This window comes from Equus quagga, chromosome 6 (genome assembly GCF_021613505.1).
Source record: "Equus quagga isolate Etosha38 chromosome 6, UCLA_HA_Equagga_1.0, whole genome shotgun sequence".
Classification (NCBI taxonomy): Eukaryota; Metazoa; Chordata; class Mammalia; order Perissodactyla; family Equidae; genus Equus; species Equus quagga.
The window spans coordinates 133,915,581-133,938,191 of record NC_060272.1 but is presented as its reverse complement, the minus strand read 5'-3'; the positions used below and the strand labels follow the sequence as shown (position 1 = coordinate 133,938,191).

Genomic DNA, 22,611 nt, shown 5'->3' with positions numbered 1-22,611 from the left:
CCACCGATCCAATCTCCTTATCAATATAGTAACTTCCACCTATGAGTGGAGTCATATAGAGTTCGTCTTTCTCTGACTGGCTTATTTTGCTTAACATAATACCCTCGAGGTCCATCCACGTTGCTGTGAATGGGCCAATTTTGTCTTTTTTTTATGGCTGAGTAGTATTCCATTGTGTATATATACCACATCTTCTTTATCCAATCATCAGTTTCTGGGCATGTAGGCTGGTTCCACGTCTTGGCTATTGTAAATAATGCTGCGATGAACATAGGGGTGCAAAGGACTCTTGGGATTTCTGATTTCAGGTTCTTAGGATAGATACCCAGTAATGGGATGGCTGGGTCATAGGGTATTTCTATTTTTAACTTTTTGAGAAATCTCCATACTGTTTTCCATAGTGGCTGTACCAGTTTTCTTGCATGTTTTTATACTCTTTATACACACACATTTATATGTATATACCTTGTTTGTATGTTTTTAAAATTTCCATAAACCAATCATATCCTTTTTCATTCCATTTAAAGTTTTTTGAGATTTGTTCTGGTAATACACACGTATGATGTATTCTTTCTAACGACGATGTCCCATTATATATAAAATTGACACATCTGTTCTCCCTCTGGGGGGTAGCCAGTCCCTGCCACCTTCTAACTCTAACGCTTCATGCACACGCTTGTCTGAGGCTGCAGAAGCTTCTATAACCAGCAAAAAGTGGGCTCTTCACAAGCACCTCCGAACGAATCTCTTAAAAGAAATTTCCCAGTGGATGAGGAAAAAAAATTAACAGTCTCTCTCAAAAAAGGTGATGACAAGAGAGATGAAAGAGTCTCCATAACAATGAAGGGGAAAGTAGGCACTGCCTTCACGACTAAGTCACAGAGCGTGGCTGTAGGCATGGGAAAAAACGTAAAAAGTAAATTTAGGAGAAATAAAGTTTAATTTACTGTGAACACAACATTGTAATAGGTTTTCATTAAGCAAATTCAATCAAGGACAGACATTGTATGACCACTATGCCCCATATTACTTTTTTTAATGCTTTATGTTACATAGAATATTCTTAAGACCTAAGGAAACTCAGTGGTAGACCCTGAACATTTCTTACAATAAACGAAATATCGCACAATTCCTATTCACATTTACTATTTCATTTAACACTTAACAACAACAACTGTCAAGCCACTATTATTCCTATTTTACGGAGAAAGCCCCTGAGAGTCAGACTGGTTAAAGAGCTTGCCGAGGGCCACACAGGCCATCGAGTCTCAAAGTGACAAAGGCCAACAGTGGTCCTCCCGAGCACAGAGCCTCCGGAGGGAGCTCTGAGTCAGGACTTTGGGTAACCATGACGACAAGGACAATGGGACATGTAGAATCCGTGGTGATGCAGACATGGGCGGCGACATATGGAAACATCACATGGTTTCAGAGGAAACAGAATGGAAACATGTTACAGTGCTTTTTTGTAACCTTGGCTACTGTCACTATAGTTTCAAGGAAATGTTTTCCCAAACATGGGGAGGGTCGCCCATATGTCGGCTTCCATCTGCTGGCTTCCTGAGCCCCAGCCCAGCCCCAGGCAGGTGTCTGTGAGCCCAGGAAGCCCCGTGACGAATTGTGTCTGTCCAGAGCACACCTCAGGGAGGAGGTTTTGCGTCTTTCCCTTTTTGCAGCATTTTTAAGAGGAAAGGTCGTAAAATGCAGGAAGTGTTGCCACTGCAAATGGGGTCACATTGCCACTCACCGGTCGTGGAGAGCGGGCATCTTGGAAGGACACTGCAAATATTGCTTAAACCGGAGCTCAAAGGCTTGTCCTATGGAGCCGATGACGTCCTGGGCCAGCCCATCACAGCATTCCAGAATGTGACAAGCTGTGAGAGCAAAGGACACAGGCCGTTAGAGACGGATGCTGACGCTCCCCAGCTCCTCTCCATAAGCCCTTCCTGAGGGTGACGTCCGCCAGGCACGAAAGGAAGAGAGTGACAAGGAGGTGCACGTATCCTTCGTAATATGTCCTGGCAGGTCTACCTGCAGCTTCATCCCTGGGGACCCCCAGCCGAACAGTGTCACTGTAGGGACGCATTTCTTAATAGCCCATGATCTCCAAAATTCAAGGTTCCATTTGTAAGCACTTTTTTTTTTCCCCAAAGATTGGCACCTGGGCTAACAACTGTTGCCAATCTTTTTTTTTTTTTTCTGCTTTATCTCCCCAAACCCCCCCTGTACACAGTTGTATATCTTAGTTGCACATCCTTCTAGTTATGGGATGTGGGACGCCGCCTCAACGTGGCCTGAGGAGCAGTGCCTTGTCCGCGCCCAGGATCCGAACCCTGGGCTGCTGCAGTGGAGCGCGCGAACTTAACCACTCAGCCACGGAGCCGGCCCCTGTAAGTACCTTTTACATTTTAAAATTTCAAATGGATCGCTCTTCAATTTCTTTAGAATTCAGAACGCAATAGGGAAACAGGGTTTGGAAGGAAACTTCGACATGACAAAGAACCTGATCGTAACAAGAACTGAGTCCCTTTAAGGCCCCATGAGGCTTCAAAAATGGATTTAACCCAGCTCTTGTTGAGTGAATCCTGAGCTATTCCATGGACTCAGAGCATGTTGTTCACTTACTTCCCAGTAGGAGGAAAGTGTCATCACCAAACGCAGCAGCTCGAAGCAGGAAGAAGAGCAGCCTTTTAGGAAGACTTTGAAGGGAGGTTAATGAAGTAGTATGACCACCCCTCCACACGACACCTGTAGCTACTCTAATCTGAGACTCGATATTCACGTAGGTTCTCAGAAAAGCGGCTTGTGCTAAAGAGGAGATCAAAGTTAGGGGTGTTGGTGGCCAGACCAGAGGCCCTGGGGGCCTGGAGCAGCCCTTCACTGCTTTGGGACGGGCACCCACCGTCCCACGAGGACACACGGTCCTGTGGCCAGGATGCAGCATAATCCATGTGAAACTTTCTGAGAAAAGAGGGTCGAGTCGGGGGACCATGGGAGAAGGTCTCCCTCTGCTCTACAAGAAAGTAGAACGTCTCCCCCAGGTCACGTCCACGGCACCCCTCGGAAGGGCCGCAGCCCCTCCACGTGTCACCGTGACCAGCATGACACGGCCTTGTTACTAACGAGATAAAGGCATTCTCCCTGCAGAAGATGACAGATGTGTGTGTGCGTTCTACCTTTCTCTTCCTACAGTGAGGACGCAACAGTGTTTCCAGGAAGTTCCTCCCGCAGCGCAGTGGGTGCCTGGGGGTGAGGAGGAGCCATTTCTACAGGGGTAGCTGTTCTCCAGCACCGGAGACACTGACTGTCCCCTCTCTGCAGGAGAACCCAGGACACAGAGGAAAGAGGATGCGCTGAGATGGGAAACTATACAGGAAGGGACAGAGACATCGCCGCCTCCACAGTTTGGCGACTGTCTCATCACCAGGCTGCCTTCTCTACGCACAAAGCCAGCCAAGCACAGGGAGCTCACCCCGGTGCAGCTGCCAGGCCCAGAGTGCCCGGCTCCTCCCCGTAGGCTCGAGGAGGGTGTGCGGGTCTGAGAAGCATCTCCTGGGAAGAGCAGTGACTCTCCTGTTGCTTCGGATCGTGAAGCAATCCCTCAGATACATTGTCCTATCTTAGGTGTGGCCAAGGGCTTTGTCCAAAGGAGACAGATGGCCCACCTGTATTTTTATTATTGATTATTCATACAATTTTATTTTATTGTTGATATTAGTATTTATTAGGCGTCAACCCGGGCTGGCACAAAGCAAGCCCATATTACAGCCATTACAGTTGCGCGGTTGTTCGTTCACTGATAGGCGGGCGTGTCTTTCCAACCAGTAGTGAAGCAGGGTCTGGGCTGGAGCGAGGGGAGACCCTGGCTCTGCCACCTGCCTGAGTCTCCAGCTGCACGCGCCCTCCACCTTGCTGCCCACCAGCATTGGCACCAGCCAAGGGAACTGGTTGGCAAAGACTTTGGAGAACCAGAATAAAGATGGCAGACGGGTCAAGAAAGTGCAGCTTATTTTTCTTCTAAGGAGAAGAGCAGCGCCCAAACCTTTAACAGAGTGAATGGAGAGTAAGGTTGCCGTGGAGGGGGCCGGATGATCCGCCCGCGCGGCCCACTCATCCCCTATACAGCGGAGGATACTAGGCCTGAAGAGGGCCCTCTCTAATCAGTTCCCGGGCCTCTGGAAGTTGCAGGGCCCCGGGCAAAGCACCTCGCTTGGTGAGGGTCGAGCCTGTCGGTCTAAGATCCCAGAGGGCGGCAGAAGCAGAATTAAAGCAGGGTCCCAGGCCCCGGGACCTGGCTCGGCCCTCACTGGACTGAGGCGCGTCCCCTGGTGGCTGGGTCTGAGGAGCCTCCTGTAGGACGGCCTCTCCGGGTTCCAGAAACTCACCCCAAAACCAAAACTAAGCCTGGGCTGATGGTCTCTCTGGGCCGGGTACTGCTCTGAGATACTGCCACGGTCTTTAGCCAAAAGCTACCATCTTCTAACCTGACCTGTATGACCTGGTGGTGCTAGGAATGAGAAGGTCCATGCCAAGGTGACCATCAGGTCTGCTTGCTTCACCCCTCATGAAGAAAGGATGGAGTCAGAGGCGCCATTCACGGGCAAAGACAGACAAGACTCGATGAGAGGCACATGCAGAACCGTGGTGCCAAGTCAAGACTCAAAATGATGTCATGGAACCTAAAACATGTCCCCAAACCAACACAGAGGCAGCAAAATGGGGCCATCCCTCATCCCATCCCTTCTGGGGAAACCGGCCCTTTAGCGGTAGTGCAGGAGTGTGGGGGGCTCAGCGTGGGGCTCGGTTGCTTGTGTTGCTCTCTCTCCCTGACTAGTAAGCGAGGCTGTGGTCACTCTCCAAGAGAGCTGGCTCAGACCCCAGAGCAGCCAGCTCAGCCCTGGCCCGGTGAGGGGACTTCATCAGGCCACTCCACAAAGGATGAGCCTGGGATCCCTCTGTGGGATGAGCCCTTAAGAGCAGAGTATGCTACAGCCCTAGTAATCGCAGCGTCTTTCTTCACTGGCAGCCTTCCGAAGGACAACCCACATCTCCCACTCACGGAGACACTGTGGGTCCGCAGCCCCAACGTCAGGGTGCCAGGTCACGTTTTCCTCATTGCTCCAAATAAGTCCAGAGGCAGTGGCTGCACCTGTCCACCGGAGCTCAAGGCTGCCTGGCCGCCTGCCCACTAAAGGGACCGCGGGCCAGCTGGGGCCTCCACTCACCTGAGCCCGCTCTCTGACGCCCCGCCCGGGGCAGCTGCTCGGTTCGTCAGCACAGGCAAGTGACACCACAATGACAAACAGCCCGACATCTCAGTGGCTGGACATAATTTCATTCTTGCTCGCTCATTTCTGGGCAACTCTCCCAGGCAGTGACTCAGTGGGCCAGGCTGGGTTGATCTTTCCATCCTGAATCTCAACCCAAAAAAGGCTCCTCACAACCCAGGGGAGAGAGAGAGAGCGGGGAGTTGCACCCGCACCAACCGCCTCATCCCTCCTGCTCTCACCCACTGCACACAACTGTGCCCCAGCTCCTCCCACCCAGGAGGGCTGGCAGGGGCAGCCTTCTGTGAGCAGGGGAGGAGTGGATGACGGGACATGGGTGAGCACTAGCAACGCCCATCACACCCACCAAACCCCCAAATGTCTCACATCTCCAAATCAGAGGCCATGGAGGTTTGTCTAACTCATGCCCACTGGTAAAGAATTCTTTACCGTACTGAGCATCTGTCCACCCCCTTACAAATTATTAACATGTGTTCCTGCATTAATATAATAGTATACATGTTACAAAAATATCTTTTAAAAGATGTTAAAAAAGATAAGATAAAGATAAAAGGGACACAAGTTTAAGGTGCCCTTTAGCCCTGAGGGCAGCACCCTGTCAGTGTCGGGTGAGCGGCATCGTTAATGACGATGGATGGAACTTCATCTTTCCAGCTTTGAAATACTTTTCTTAATCATTTTGAATTTGGAGGGGCTGATTCCTTATCTCATCTGATTGATTACCGTTGTTTTTTTAACTTTGAAAACGCAAACCCCTGCTTCCCCCACGCCCTCTGTGGTCGGGAGCAGCTGACACACAGAAAGGGTGTCACTGAGTCACGTGCCCTTGACATGTGACTATGGGGCAGTGCCCCCCTCAACCTCAGGTAGGCAGTGACTGTAAACAGGCTCCAGCCTGTTTCCCACCACAGTGAACTGCTTCCACACCCCGTGGGGGGGCCATGCCACCTCGGTGGGCACTGTTTTCATGGAGGGACTCTGCAGAAAAGCTCCCAGGATCTGTGCTCCCCTTTTAAGAAGTCATGCCCCCACCCACCTGCTCACCCCCGACTCACACTTCTCTGCCATCCAGCCTCCCAGGGCAGTCCAGCCCCCGAGGGGGTCCCACCTCGGGGTCTCCCACTGTCCTCTTAGCTAGATGCACAGATGCTCCAAGAGCTCAAGTTCACAGCCACAGACCCCACCCACTGGTGACTGGAGAGGCACCTTGGAGACACCTGGAGTCAACACCCAATTAGAGAAGATCCTACCAAACAGGGGCGCTGCCTTCTCGTCCTAGGGGGCTGACAACGCTCACTCCTTCAATGAACACTGAACACAGTGGATTCCTAGCAGAGAAATGGAGACTCTCCAAGCTCAGGGCTAGTCGTCAGCCCACCCCAGTCTGCTCACTCTGCGTATCCACCTGCTCCTCAGTGACCAGCTTCTTTCATCAGACAGGCAAGAGCTCCACGATTTAGCTCCCATGCTGTTAGCTAAGAGTCATTTAATGTGCGTCCTAGCCCCAGAGGGGTCAACTAAAACTGTAAGGAGATAATTTCACACCCATCAGATTGTAGGAATTTAAAAGTCTGCAAATGCCAAGTGTTGAAGAAGGTAGGAAGCAAAAGGAGCCCTCCCACGCCGCTGGTGGAATTGTAAAGTGAAATAACCATTCTAGAAAATCTGAAGATGCCAAAGACACGGTGATTCGTCCTTGAGGTACACACCCCGGGGAAATTCTTGCACGTGAGCACAGGACAAAATGTACAAAGCATCCACTGAAGACTTCACTGAGCAGACACTTATTGAGCACCCACTGTGCTCCAGGCCCTGCCCTGGGGTCTAGGGAGAGAGCGAGAACCAGAGCAGAGTCCCCTGTCACCAAGCCTGCCATCTAGAAGGCGGACACGGAAAACAGAGAGAAAAATAGACCACAATCGTGGGTTGAACAGTGGCCCCCAAAAGACATGTTCACATCCTGACCTCTGACCCTGTGGAAAAGGTTCTTTGCAGATGTAGTTAAGGATCTTGAGATGAAGTCATCCTGGATTAGGGTGGCCCTAAATCCAATGACAAGTGTCCTTATAAGAAACAGGAGAGGAGAAGACACAGACACAGAGGACGCGGAGGTAACATGAAGACAGAACAGACTAGAGTGATGTTGCCAAGAGCCAAGAGACTCCTGGGACCACCAGAAGCTGGAAGAGGCAGGAAGGGTCCTCCCCTAGAGCCTTTGCAGGGAGCACGGCCCTGCGACACTGTGATTTCAGAGCCCCGGCCTCCAGAGCTGGGAGAGAAAAGACTTCCGTTGTTTCGCACTGCCTGGTTATGGTAATCTGCTCCAGGGGCCCCGGGAAACTAACACAACCAAGAATACAATACCAAAATACCTAGGAATACCAAAATAAAGGGCATGGAGGAGGACGGTGGCGTGGGCGACATACGGCACGACCAGGGAAGGCCATCCTGGAAAGTGACGTTGGAGAAGAAGCCTCAAGGATGTCAGGGGGGAGCACGCGAAAGTCTGGTGTGAGAATGTTGCAGGCATGGGGCCCAGCAGGTGCAAAAGCCCTGAGGCAGGTGCTTACTTGGCAGATTGAAGGCAGAGCCGGGGGTCAGTGGAGCTGGAGGGCAGGGGGAGATGGTAGGAAAGGAGATGGGGACGGAGCGGGACTGAGCTCCCCTGGGTCCCGTGGGTGGTGAAGGAGAGTAGCGGATGCTTTGTGCTCTCTTCTCATCTACCCTTGGAACTTCGTGGGCACTCACCTCGGCTTCAGGAGTGACACTGTGACAGTTACAAAGGGGGTGTTATCTGTATCAGAACACCTCACCTGGGGAATCCCTGACCACCCCAGTGCACCTGGGATCACAGTGACATTCTCTGTAGGATTGTGTGACCTTCAGCTGAAAGGAAGGACAGACAGTCCCCCAGCTCACTAGCTAGGGCGGCAAAAGCCTGGTGGAAAATCTCCCTCACACCCTCTCAGGGGGACACAAGGTTTTACCGCCAGACTGGGCAGCAATGCAAAGTCTGTTGACATGTTAACCACAGAACCCCACATCCCCACATCTTTAGGACAGCCCCGTGACATCGTGGGAAAGAAGCAGGGGTCTGTACGCAGGGCCCCTGGGGCCGGTGGACCTGGGACCCATGTCATCACACCAAGCCATGTCACGGATCAGTGAAGCTGTACCCCACAGGCTGTCTTGAAGACACATCCAAGACACAGTGTTGGGGGGTGGGGAGCACACAGAATGCTAAGATCTCACCTGTATGGAAATTTTAAAAGGGGAAGAGAAGATGTGTATGTATGTGGATGAAAAAGTTCTGCAAAGCACACTAGAAAATCTTAATAGCTGGTACCTGGGGCGGAGGGTAGGGGGCTGGTGCAGAGAAGCCGATGGTAGTGGAGGAAAGTGCTGTCTTGTGTTGTTATGAACCCCACGGGTCACTTCTGTCAAGACTAACCTGCAGTTGCACAGTGCATGGTGGCTGGCTGGTGTTCAAGGGCACTGCACCCTGGTCGGCCCACCCACCAGGCTTGTCAGCACCCAGTGGGTGGGGCTTTGGCTTATCAGTGACAAAAGAAACCAGGTAGTGGGTGTGGAGGGAGGGTCTCAGAGTAAGGGCCCAGGAGGATGGAAAGTGCCTGAATGCCTCGGATCCCCCGCCCGGCCCCGTCTGAGGCCCTCGCACCTTTGCGGGCTGTCAGGGGACAGCCCCTGAGCTTGGACACTGGCCTTCAGGGCTGGGCAGGGCAGTGGTGGCATCTCGGGGTGGCTTAGTGGGCAGTGGATGCACACAGAGCTGGGGCCGGGCAGGAAGGCGGGCGGGCTGTGGAGTCTTCTGTGTGTCGCCGAGGCCACCTTTGGGGGGAGTGAGAGCGGCAGTGTGCAGCCACGTGCACCTGCTATAGCTGTCTGGACACAGGTGTGTGCTTGAAGCTCACAGACATCCAGCGTCTCCTGACCCGGCCCAGTGTGCTGCCGACTCAATGCCCACAAGCCTCGATTATCCTCGACTGTCAGAAGGGACCTGTTCATTTTGATGCAGGAGGCAGAGAGCATGAGGGACATTTAACAGCCAGTGCTCTGTCCACTGGATACAAGTGACACATTGCAAGGATCAGGCGTTGCTCACCTCTGCGATTGACAGGGTCCTTAGCCACGTACGCGACGTAGTCTGTTGTGTCCTGTCAAAGGAAAACGAGACATCCACATTACTCGTCACAAGCCAGAGACGGCACAGCCAGACACACAGCGCACACAGCAGCTCAGTAACCAGACGCCGCCCAGACCACAGCCAGGAAGACGGCACTTCTCAGCCTGTGCCGTGGGCAGCAAGCACAGGCATCTTGTGAAACGCAGATTCTGACTCGGCAGATCCGCGCAGGGCCCGCAGCTCTGCCTTGGCAGCCAGCTTACATGTGGTGCTGATGCTGCCCCTCCTCGCCCACACTCTGAGCAGCCAGGATGCAAAGGGCACCTGCTCCCCGCATGCTGGGTCACCCCAGGAGCTCTAACAATGCTGACGCCTGAGTCCCGGCTCCCAGATGCTCTGATTCAACTGGATTGAGTGTGAGGCCCAGGCATCAGGGATTTTCAAAAGCACCTCCGATGATCCTAACATGAACCCAGGTTGAGAACCAGTGCCGTCGGCCGTCTACAACAGCGGTCTTCAAACCTGAGCTGGTGTCAGGACCCCCACAGGGCTTGCTAAAACACGGACGGCTGAGCCCCAGCCCGGGGTCATGGATTGGATGGGTCTGAGTAGGGCCCCACATGTGCGTTTCTGACAAGTTCCCAGGAGGTGCTGCTGGTGGGCTGGCGGCCACACTGTGAGAAAGTCAGAAGTGGATGTCCAAAGGATGGCTACACACTAAAAGGTCAAAGGCACTCAGTTCTTGAGAGCGGAAAGGACTTCCCTGCTAACTTGACATTTTCGACACTCAAAGTAGTCTCGGGGGGCAGCTGGGACAGGCCTGCCCTGTTGTCACAGGTTTCCCAAATGCTGCTGCGTCGGAGGCTCCAGGCTACGGCTTCGCGCCCGCTGCTTCGGCATCCGTGAGGCTCTGTCGTCGCTCCTTCACTGTTGCTCTCCAAGGGCGGTGGAGACGGCCCCGCTCTCTCTGAAGTGCTCCAGAAAACCCTCCGGCGAGAGAGGGGAGGAGTTGAAGGTGAGTGTGGGTGGGCGTGCACCCGCTACGAGCGCCCACTGCAGGCCGCACTGGCTCGGAAGTCACCTGGACCCGCTAAGAGCAGGCCAGGCAGGGAGAGCCTTCCAGCCGCTGCTGAAACAACACGCTGCCACCCTGGGGTCACTGTCCAGCCTGCAGCCCGTCCTAGCCGCTTCCTCCTCCTGCTCAGGCCACTACCCATCAGTATAGTCACAGGCTGACCCAGGAAAGGGAGTGGGAGACAGTGAAACCAGTCACCTGGATTCCTGTCATTTCCGCCAAGGAAGCTCTGGTCAGACTACGAAGCTATTGGCCAAAGTAAGGATTGTAGCTTGTAATCATAGCCACTCTTCCAGGATTCAGGAGAAGTCAGTGTCAGGAGGGTCCTTAGGGAGCACTGGTGTTTCCCAAACCAAGATCCCTGGAACCCTACGCTTGGGCAGGTATATTCTCCAGTGTTTGAGATGACATAAGAATTTCTTTTTAACTTTGTGTTCTTATTTCCATGATCATCTTAAAAATTAATACAAGAATATCAGGATCGTCTGAATGATCACTGTGTCATCAAGTTCTGCCTGTCATCTCAGTGCCAAGATCTGCATTGGGCTTCCAACATTACAGCCGCCTGGTTTTTAAAGCCTTAGAAAAGGACAGTCAGAGTAGATGCCTTTGCCCTGCTTGAAGCAAATTAATGTCGCATTTGTACACTGTGCCGTATGACTGAAGTGTTTGCTTGAATAGAAGAAATTAGTGGAAGGACTGAGTCCTCTGGCGCCCACGGTGGTGGAGAGATACCGCCTGCGAGATTCGGAACGCGCCGTGGCGGCCCGTTCTGGAGCCACACTGGGAGCGGATAGAGAGTTTCAGAACTTTATCCATCACGGTAAATTAACATTACTTTGAATGCTGTTGGCTTTACTGTGTTTATCATTATCTGACTTCCAAATGTGATAGGGGTTTACCGTTGAATAAAAAGTATAAACATAAAGAATCTATATTTATTTTTGTACACATTTGGATAAACAAATTAATTTGAGTGGACACTAGTGACATATACAAGGAAATCCTTCTTTTTAAATTCTTACTCCAGCCTGAGAAGCTCTGCTCTGGCTCAAAGCCGAGGAAGGAAGGTAGGGAAAGAGATGTGATGTGTCCCTGTCGCTCAGACGGTCGATGGTCAAGCCAGGACGGAGCTCTTCTGAGCCCGGTATTGATCCTTTTCCAGCACGTGGGGAGTGGACTGCTGTTCGGAACAGTGTGCTCGATATCTCTCAGGGAGCTCACTGACTTCCAAAGCTGGGCTGCCAAGCACCTGCTCTGTGTTGAGCCCATCTCTGTTCTCACTTCCCAAGAGTTCCCGAGTCTGACCGTTATCCTGGCATTCTTTTGGTAGCCTTTTAATGCTGCTAACAATAGTAGATTATAATTATAGTGTGCCTTGTTTTTTTTTTGAGAAATTAACAGTGTTTTCCAGTCTATTTTATTTGACATTTCAAAATACCATTTTCTTACTAGGTAAACGGAGGCACAAAGCGATAAGTAGATACACACTTGGCAGCATAAGAAGGAATAGAGCCTAAAATTGTTGGTTTTATTTAAAACATCTACCAATTGTAACGGTTACAAACACATTTGGAATGGGAACTCACACACAATGCCATAGGCCGTGGATTGGTTAAAATGGAAAGTGTCCCCTGGTATCAGGACATTGTCTGTATCAGAAAAAATCAGAAAAACATAAAAGGTTATGAATTACTTTAAGGGTCACTGAATGACCAAATGCTTTCTCTGTTTTTTTTCAATGATGGGGAAATTTGAAGACAGTTCACAGAGCTGTGTGCATCCTGGAGAATAAAATAATCTTAACACAAGCCAAGTATCTGGCTTCCTGTTTTCTAGGTCTTTTTATCTCCACTCCTAATGTCCTCATGACGGTGAGGTCTGAGACGAGTTTCTGAAAGGAGCTCTTGGTGCAGGGGTGCAGTCTCTCTCCCTCTTCTCTTTCAGGCTGGGTTACCTTCCAAATTTAGGAAGCTATGGTTCCAAGCGTCACGCTGGGCAGGCAAGTAGACAGTCACTGCAAATTAAGTGGAGCCCGACACAGATACAGGCAAAGGGAGAGTAGAGACGTGCGTGCGGGAGCAGCACAGATCAGGGCCAGGATGCACGGCTGTCCAGACATGACCTCCAGAAACGTCCCGCAGAAGGCTTGATTATGGAAGACCACAACAAGAACAGAAACCCACCCATAAACCATCATCCTCTTATTATAAAAAGGCTACTTAACAGCAAAAGGACACCTTCTCAGGACATAGAATAATTTTTTTAATTGAGTATATTTAGCTCCAAGAAAAACTCACTCTCTTGCCCTGATTTTCAAATGTTTCCCTAGACTGGTGAAAATTTTACCCAGACCAGTGAAAAATAATGTGATGACAGTCCTGGAGGAGCCTTTTGTCCCCATCAATGCAGGACAGGGCTGATGGCATGTTGTCCCCGCCTCCCTTGCACCCCCTGCCCTGCAAAGGGCCGGGCTCTCAGCAGGGGACAGCAGTGAGTGTGTGGGTGTGGCCCTGTGCCCCACCTCTCGTGACCCTGAAACCAGCCCTGACATAGTATCAGAGCATTCCTGACCAGACTTGGGGAGCGAGTTCCCATGCGGGTCCGCCCTCGTCACAAAAGGAGCCATGCAAGAAGAGAATGCTCTCATTCTATTCTCTACTCTCTCTCTCTGCAACTCCTTTCCTGTGGGCAAAACAAACCATTACAAGCCTACAGTGTTACATTTGGAGAGAAAAATGCCAGTTTCAAATATTTATGAATAAACCAGACTAAGTAAATTCATAGCCTTGCAGCAGACTTAAAATACAGAAACGGAGGACCTCAGCAGGGGTCCACTAGGAAAACAGGAACAGAGGAGAGCGTGCAGAGTCACGAGACAGAGCACCCCTCCACTCTGGAAGACTCGGGAGCTATTTCACAACGCCTTGAGAAGGCCAATGCTTCCAGCATTCCTGACAGCTTTCGGCTAATGAAATGAAAATTAACAGTAGGTCCTTGTCCTGGGTTACCCCTAAAAAAAGGGCAGTCAAAAAGCGCTTATGAAACCAGGAGAAAACGGTTGGCATCACAGTGAACTTTATGGTGTCCTGGGAGGCACGCCAGTGGAGCATCCCTGAGCAGAGCAGGAGAAAGCAACGCCAAGGGCACTTACCGGGTCTCCCCCCGAGGCAAAGGAGATGGACTGCATGTGGTGGTTCGCTATGATCTGCGGGCCCGAAACAAGAAACAAGACGTGCCGTTACTACCCTTCCCAGGTCTCGGAAAACCAACTGTTTGTTGGCAGGCAACACGAATCAACAAATTCTCCTGAAAATTGGTAAAATTGGTACCCAGTGAAAATAACAATTATAAAAGTAATAACACCTTTTGCCACATGCCAGCCGCTCATCCAGCTGCTTTGCCAGAATGAGGTCGCTGAGGCCTCACAGCAGCCCAGGGATGTGGGCACTACTGTAACCCCGTCCTACAGATGGGGAGCCTGAGGCCACGAGGAGCCAAGTGGCTTGTTCAAAGCACTACAGCTAGTAACACGCAGAGCTGGGACCGAACACAAGGGGCCTTCACAACCATGCCTCTTGGAGAAGGAAAACGTCTCCCCCACACCCCAAAACATTTCATCTGTGCAGCTTCGGTTGCCAAAGCCACGAGAAGTCTTTAATCCAGACCCCGCAGCCAGAGTGGAGGCAAGAGGGGCCGTCCCCACGTCACTCCATTCCTGTCAGGGTCACATAGACTAGAAAACCTCCATTCAACATTCAAAATCGCTGCCACCTCAGGCACTCTTGTAATTTATCAATTTAAAAACCAGCGAGGACGTTCCAAGCTAATTTTAAAATGGGAAATTTCCATTAGCGTTCTAAACTGCCGCGTACAGTGGAGCTCAGTAGACGCTGAGTAAATTAGAAGCTGCCCTAAATTTAAAGAGCTACATAAGTCTTCTATGCTATTTTTATCTTTTTAAAGAGAATGTGAGGACATTGGAGCAAATTTCCGGGGGTGGGGAGAGCGCTCTCGTCTCCATCCCAACACAACTGGGTTTCTGTCTGCACAGCCCTCGGGCCCTCGCCGGCCGGCTGTCAGCATCTGCAGAGCCATACCTACCAGCCGAGGGATTTTTCCATCCCTGCTCCTCTAGAAGTCGAAGCAAAGCTATAACTGAATTATAAGATAAAATAAGGTATTTTTAAATGCCTACTTCAGTTGTTGGCACTTGAGAAAATCCTCGGGATCCAGAAAAACCCGAGCATACAAATGAACGACAACAGTGGGCCCGGCTCCGCGGCCTCGAGCAGCTGCTCTCCAGCCGCCGCCCTCTGGAATCCTGCTTCTCTGCGGGGTAGCAGGCTCCCAGAAACCGATGAGGACGTGGCACCCCCAAATGACAGTGAACTGTGGCTTCGAAAGCTGTTCATTTTCACTCATTGGATTTTGTGCTTATTTAATTTTTGCTTAAAAGCAGCTTTAAAACTGGCATTTGGAAATGAAAGTGGACACTAAGATTTGCGGAAAAACAGGAATCCGATTTGGTCAACACGATGCGTGACCACTACTGTGTGACCGTATTTCAGGCTTTCTGGTAAGACAGACATTGCAAAGGGGAGTAAGAAATCAGAGCTGATTAAGTGAGAGCATGTGCCTTTGCTCTGAGGGTGCTGTATTTCGTTCCTTCTCCTTGAGAGCTCTGCAGAGGGACATGGGCGCTGTCGTTCTGCTCTCTCTTCGTTGGGAAGGGAGTATCCAGGAGGGCTTGGTCCTCATTTGCAACAGCCAGGCCCCAAGCTCAGCCAGACTCCCGCCAAATCCTCCTCAGACTGTGCTCGTGTCGTCCGAGCTGGCCTCCCCAGTGCCCCTGAGCTCAGCCCTCACTCCCATCCCCTCAAACCAAGGGCAGGACGATGAGACCTGGACACACCCAGTCAGCCCCAAAGCCCAGGATGGAGACAGCCAATCTGGTGTCTCACCCTTTCCACTCTTTCTGAATCGGCTTCTCCTTTTTTTTTTTAAGGTGTGGAATTAGGAGATATATTCCATAGAATTGGGGGCTACAGTGTGAGGATTCCTAGAAATGAAAGGTGCAAAGTCACACTGGACAAGAACGGATACGCACGTGTGAGCACAGAGTTGAGGGGCCCAGCTCTGTTAGCTCCCTTGCGGGGGCATGGGCCTGTACAACCCAAGCCGCCAGGGGGCTCAGGCTCCAGACGGCTCCAGCAGAGGCTAAGCCTGTCGAGCATCCTTCATCCACCACCTAAATGACTGCTTAACCCATCCCTTAGAAGGGCCAACGAGAAATACAGGGATTATCCTTCAGTCGAGTGAGGACGAAGGAATGTGGTGGGAAGTGGCATCCGGTATGTCACAATAAAGGCGGGACATTGCCTCTTGTGTCTACACTGGATCCAGAATTGATTCAACAGCTCCGGAGGGGACGGAGGAAGAAATGAAGCTGAGGATGCTGCTTGCTTACCTGGGAATATGGAAATCAATAACCATGAACATCTACAGCAACAAGAAGGTACCCCTGGGCAAAGCCGGGAACACACTGCCAGAGTCAGAAAGGGTGTCGTTCAGAGGTCTGTGGATTGCCATCTTTCCTGAGTAGACACATCGGAATCCCAGCTCAGGTGCAGGAAGTCTCAGCCCCAGGCTGAGCAGGGCGGGCGAAGGAAGTTTACACTCCACAGTCCCTTTGTGGTTTATGAGCATTTTCACCTCCCTCAGCTCTCAGAACGGCCCTGCTGGTACACAGGACAGCTACTCTTATACCCATTTTTCCAGCTGAAGGTACTAACGATCAGAGAAACCTAAAAGACAGACACTGCAGAGGAACCAAACCATCCTAAACAGAATTAGCCTCAGTAAATGTTGTCACTGACCACCTCGGTCAGCAAGGAACTCTTCCCACACTGGACATGCCACAGATCCATCACGTTGCATCGACCCTACGACACTACCAGCTGTGGGAGGCTCCAAAATAATGACCCGCTAAGAAAGAAAAAACACTGTCCGTTAAACCATGACGTGCCGTCCATTTCAAAGACGACAGAACGTGAAAATAAGATGTGGGCTGTGGAACTAATGAAATATGGCATAAAAGAAAACAAAATAAAGGCCAGAACATTACGAGGAGACTTCTGCACGTGCGTACGCCTCTTTTTACATTGCAAGTAAACCAATGACTTCATGCATTATCCTCAAAAAAAAAAGGTAATTTATAGCAGAATTAAGGAGCACCAATTCCATCTATCATTCGGTTGGCGACCCTTGGAAGTGGCCAAAGTTTATAGCCAAGTGAGGATTTTACACAAATGCACTCCACGGGGACAAGCTGGAAGCGGGCAGCCTGGAACAGCCGTCATGTGGGGGGCTCTGGGCAGGGCAGGGGCCAAGCGCCTACAGACCTGCTTCGAGTCGGGCGTCCGCAGGTTGAGGCTGGCGGTGGAGATGGTCAGAGAGATGCTCATTCCTGCAAACTGGAGGTTGCTCTTGCCCAGGATGCTGGAGAGCACTTTGCTCGGAGGCTGTGAAATAAGCCGTGTTAAGTTAGCTTTCCATTCTCTGGGGCCACACTGTTGGGGCCTCTCTGCAGGCCACAACCCAAACCTCTGCATTCTCCCCGCATTAAACATGTGAAGACAATTGTGCCAGGAATGAGCTTGGCGGTGGGACCCGACACCAACACACAAATTCTAGAATACACAATATGCAAACTGTAAAACAGCTAATATGCGCACACCGAGATGAGCCCCCTCGAGGGAAAGTCAGAGGTGTCCGTGTTCCAGGCAGCTCATGGTGGGCTGTGTCTCATGGGGTCGCTCGTAAACCTGGGGAAGGTGCCGCAGGTCAGGGTCCACAGCTCTGCAGACTCAGAAACGGGTTTCAACCCACCAAGAATCAAACTGCTCAGGGCCACACGAAAATGGACCAGCTCACAGGGCTGGGGAGCAACCCCACAGAGCCATGAGAATGCTCATTGATGAAGGGATGGAACACAAACCCTTTGGCGGAACATCCTCCCAGGTCAGTGTTCATGTGGATGGTCCAATTAGAATCCGACGGGCCTGGAGCCAGCACAAGGATGGACAGACTCGGTTCGGCTCTAACTGGTGCATCCATCAGCCCCAGAAATGTCCTTGGTCCAGATACCAATGGGCTGCCTTTTCCAGCCAGGCACCTTCTCCCCGAGGACCTGGATGGGCACTGCCAACACCTGTCTCCCTCTGTCCATTGCTGTCCCTCCGCCTCAGATGAGAACATGCACCTTGTGATACGTCAATCAACACCATCTCTTAACAGACATGTGCTGTTTTTGAATGTCCTGCCTGAGCTATTTAAAAATAGAGATGCCTACTCCCCAGGAAATTCTGATGACGTGCACCTGGGGTGGAGCCCAGAAATCGGCATTGTTTCCACCACCTTCACCAGGAGGACTAACCGTGAGGGTACCCCAAAACTTGCTGGTCGGGTTCCACTTGGCTCTGAAAGAGGAGGTTCGCTGTCTCTGTTCTCAGAGACCTGCCCCCACCCTGTATTCAAGAATCTGGAGCCTTATTGGTTCCCTGTGTCCCCTGAGGGCCGACCAGACCATGGGCCTCACACCTGCGCCTTCACCCAGAGTTCTCTGCCTGAAACCCAGTTGCCCTGCGGGTTCATGAACGTCCCCAAGCTACGAAGACAGAATCGACGGGCAGCCCTGGGAGCCGCAGAGACAAGCCCAACCCTGCTCCTAACCTCAGCCTCAGGACAGACTGGGGGACCCAGAGGGATGCTCCCCCACCGGTGGTCCAGGCTTAGAAGAGCCTGAGCGTGGGGGTTCGGTGATGTGTTTACTAGACACTCGAATGAAGAGTTTTCTGAGCTTTCTCTTAACCTGCTTTTTTTTCCTTCTGGTCCAACCACCTCCAGGACAGAAAGGTCAAGTACGTGGGCTGAATGGCAGGCCCTGGAGCCAGGCGTCTGGGCTGGAGCTCAGCCCCCTCACCTCCTCACATTGGGGGTTCTCATCTCTGTGCCTCAGTTTTTATCATCTGTAAAATGGGGGGATACCCAACAGTGTTCCGGAGCTGGCTGGCACCAGCTCATAAGGGACAACTATTAAGTTTTTAGGAATTTTATGAGCTGGCCGTTAAAAACAGCTACTATTAAAAATTACGTAAACTTACAATTAAATAAATTATATTTAAAAACCAATAGTAAATACTCAAAACTCACCCCTTCCTAATTTTTGCTACGTTAGCTATTGTCTGCGTTGTTCAGGCTCGTTGCATCTGTGGTACCTGGACGTGCTACACAGCCACGTGCTGCCGCACAGCCTTCCCCACCTCGTTTTAGGGGCATCACGTTAGAGCCTGGAGTCGGCCCTGGCGGAAGTATTTGTGCCACAGAAACTGGCAAATACCACAAATCTGGTGTCTCCCAGTCCCCTGCCCCCACCCCCAAGAGCCGGTTGTTCGACTGTGACCAGCACCCCATGGGGGTGTCTACCAGGGAGAGATGCTCTGATGGAGCGAGTTAGCGTCCACAAGGCTTAGGAGAACGCCCAGCCCTGTTGACGTGTTTGTCACTATCGTCGTCTTTGGGTTCAGGCCCACGGTGACTAACCAGGGGTCTCTTTGGGTGGACAGCAAGAGCTAACTGTTCTGTCAACCACGTGGCAGAGGGAGGGAATCTAAGCTCTTTCTGTTTTTGAAAGTGACAGGAGCCAATGCGAGTTGTCCTCTTTTGGTTCCCCCAGCAAAAGAAAAAGAAAGGGATGAGAGCCAGGCCCCGGAGCAAGGAAACTGAACAGTCATGGGATGGAAGATGCTGGGAGGTGACAGAGGAGTGGAGAAGTGGAGGAGACGCAGCGAGCCGAGAGCCGAGAGGACCTACCTTTCTCTTCCTGAAGGCTCCCTTGGTGCCAGGGACGGCTTCGCAAACGCGGCTGATGGCTTCCCTGAAGAGGACAGGAAGAGGCACCATTTGGTCACGTCAGTCAGGACAACTTAACTCGGGGACTCCCCACGTGCACGTCCCAGGGAAAAGAACCACCGTCATTTCAGCACAGAATGCAGACGTGCCAGTTCAGGCTGCATCCGATTTCTTCTCTAGAAAACGAAACTAAGAAAGTATGAACCCTCCTAACCCTTGGACGGGACTGGCAGAGCCTAGTTCTTTCTGCGGCTGGGGTTGTATCCTGACGGTGTGATATGTATCAAGGCAACACTCGTTGTTTTCACGTTCAGTTAGGATTCCATTTCAGAAAATCCACACCCTGAAATATGGTGTTCTGGAGGTTGTCTTCGTGGCCATGGTCATGGCACAAGGCCAAGCCTAACCAAGCCTGCTATCGACGAGGATCCTTCTGAAGGGAGTCAGGATGTAATTAAGAGAAATTTGGTCATCTGAGTGTTAGTCCCAGCTCCTGCAGTTAGTAAATATCATAAAATCAAGAGGGTGAAGGAGGAGGAGAGGAGCCCCAGGGGCGTACACATGAGCCCGAAACGAGGTTCTGTGCAGGATGGTCCCACAGAGAGATGTTTGTTGAGTGGCTATGACGTACTGGGCACCGAAAGGAGGCAAGGGTGTCCCAGGTATGGAGGGGGAGGAATGGAGGACCAGCTGCGGAGGGGCTGACCCATGGGTCTGCAGGGGGCAGGAGAGCCCCAGGGCAGGGATGGCCGGCCTGGTCCAGATGCTGGAGGCTCGGGCTGGGGCACAGAGGACACAGTGGGGCGGGCTCTTTGAAGGGAAATGGCTCACCTTCGGGACTTGGCCTCAGTGGGAAATGACAGGAGATAGCTGAAGGTGGCTCCAGAGTCAGGAGCCCAGAAAGGAGCTGGGTGGCTCCCCAGCTCCCGCATGGGGAAGGACAAAATAATAAGAGAACATAGAAAAAATAATCAAACAGTGATCTGCAGACACGCGGAATAATAAGGAAGATAAGGGGTCTCCAGAAACAGTCCACAAGCTGTCTCAGCCGCATACATCTTGAAATTATTTTCCATCATCTAGAAAAATAATTACCAACACAATGCAATGCTTTTAAGAGAAATATGGCCTCATCAAATTAGGTGAGAGGCAGTGAGGATAAGCTTCACATTTGCCATTCAATTCGCTGTAGAGAGCAGAGGAAGAGAGGCTCTTCCAAAAGTTCAGATGCCAGAAAACTGCAGACTGTGAATCCCCATGACTCAGGAGAAGTTTATGCAAAAGAAATAAATGTTTTTGATGTTTATGCCTAGTCATTTACTTTACGATAATAGTCCAACCGTGGTTCTATCAAAATGATCATCAAAGTACTTCCTAGAAGTAAATTCCTTATTGAAGAAGGTCAAGCTGTCTCTTTAGAGAACTATATAAACCTCAGTATCTATCTTTGACCCGTTTAATTAAAAAAAAGTTCAACACATCTCTGCACCGTGCTTGTTATGTAAAGTGGTCTATTTAGCTGAGCAAAGCAGCTGAATCTCTGGGGGCCCAGCAGGCTGGAAAGACATGACACGGTGGACAGTCTCCCGTAAGCCATTCCTTAAACACCCTAATAAGCATCCTATTTCTTTTCCCATCCACTGTCATGGAAGATAAAAAAAATCAGTCTTGTGTGGCAGTTTTCCAAAAGGATATGTCAAATGTCTAAGCTACGTAATCATTGGTTACGCCATCATGTCTGATCTTGTCCAGTCACAAACCTACTCATGTGCCACTTCTGCGAGAGGGATTGGGAACGGCAAATGAGTATTGAGAATGAGATTGTGCTTAAACTATTTTTTCACTTCCCTAAGAGGGCTCGCCCAGCCATGCTGGCACACCAATCTCAGACTTCCGGCCTCCAAAACTGTAAGCAATAACTTCTGCTGCTTATAAGCCAAAAAAGAGAGAGAGAGATTGTGACAAAAACATTGCAAATAATAAACCCATTTTATCAAATAAGTCCTCCCCCAGCAAGGCATGCAGGCATCTCAGGGCAAATTCAGAGACTCAACCTTCTGTCCTCAAAATTTGCAAATTTAGGGGGCCGGCCCTGTGGCCAAGAGGTTACAGTCCCATGCATTCCACTTCAGCGGCCCAGGTTCCCGAGCTCAGATCCCAGGCAGGGACCAGCTCCACTCATCAAGCCACACTGCGGCAGCATCCCACATACAAAATAGAGGAAGACTGGCACAGATGTTAGCTCAGGGCTAATCTTCCTCAAGCGAAGGAAAAAGAAAAAGAGGAAGATTGGTAACGGATGTTAGCTCAGGGTGAATATTCCTCACAAAAAAAGATTTGAAAATTCAAGAAATTCCAGAAATTTCTCAGAGCTCATGGACTCAAGAAAAGTCCTAGGAACCCCCTGTGAGCCAGCCTTAGTATCCCCAAAGAGGTTTCCAAATCAAGCTACTTTTCAGAAAAATGCTTTTTCTTCATCACTGACATAAATCTGTTTGTAATGTTCATATGATAACGCGGGTGTGAATTCTCATTCCAACCAGGCTGTCGGTATCCATTTCTGTTTGAAATAGAAATGTGACATAATAATAATAATTGCAATATTTAGATGACTGAAATTTCCTTTAACTCCAAAGCCTAATTTCAAATGTAACAATTCTCATTGTTCCCCCTTACTATTTAGCACAGCGCATTTTCATGAGCAGTGTGGCTTCAATTTGTTCATTTAGCAATCATTATTTAGCTTTGTGTAATTCCATTTAATCCTAGTTTGAGTCTCAGGTAGCAATTTTGCCCTGTTTTTAATAATAGAGATTGCGTCTTAACATTCTGCTCAGTACAACCCCATTTCAATATGCCAAACGATGACCTCAGAGCACGGCTAATATGAAAATGGAATATTTGGCACCTCTGCGGTCATCTGAAAGTAAGCCAGCCCTGAGTGCTGGCCCTCACTTCCTCACGACTTCACCATCTTGCCCTATTCAGGATAAATTTCTCATCGTTACAGCCAGCACCTTCACATTTCATAGCTTTTTCGTTGGAATATACGATTTTAGAACTGGATCCTTTGAAATCACGTAGCACCATCTTTCTCCCTACTCATCCATCACATTGCTGCCCGCCTGACCTCCCCACACACGTGCACACATTTTACAGACTAAAACCGTAGAAACAAGGACATCTGGGTG

At 50.6% G+C, this 22,611-nt stretch overlaps 1 protein-coding gene across 1 annotated transcript in view; it reads right to left on the bottom strand.

The window, feature by feature from the left end:
* LOC124241335 (SHC-transforming protein 3) overlaps positions 1-22,611 on the bottom strand; it is a 116,097-nt gene that overhangs the window by 25,156 nt on the left and 68,330 nt on the right. The window contains exons 3-7 of the mRNA XM_046665037.1: positions 19,382-19,445; positions 16,912-17,031; positions 13,662-13,715; positions 9,412-9,463; positions 1,748-1,874 (exon numbers count right to left, since the gene is read on the bottom strand). Of these exons, the coding sequence (XP_046520993.1) occupies positions 1,748-1,874; positions 9,412-9,463; positions 13,662-13,715; positions 16,912-17,031; positions 19,382-19,445 (417 nt within the window). The remainder of the gene's footprint in view (positions 1-1,747; positions 1,875-9,411; positions 9,464-13,661; positions 13,716-16,911; positions 17,032-19,381; positions 19,446-22,611) is intronic.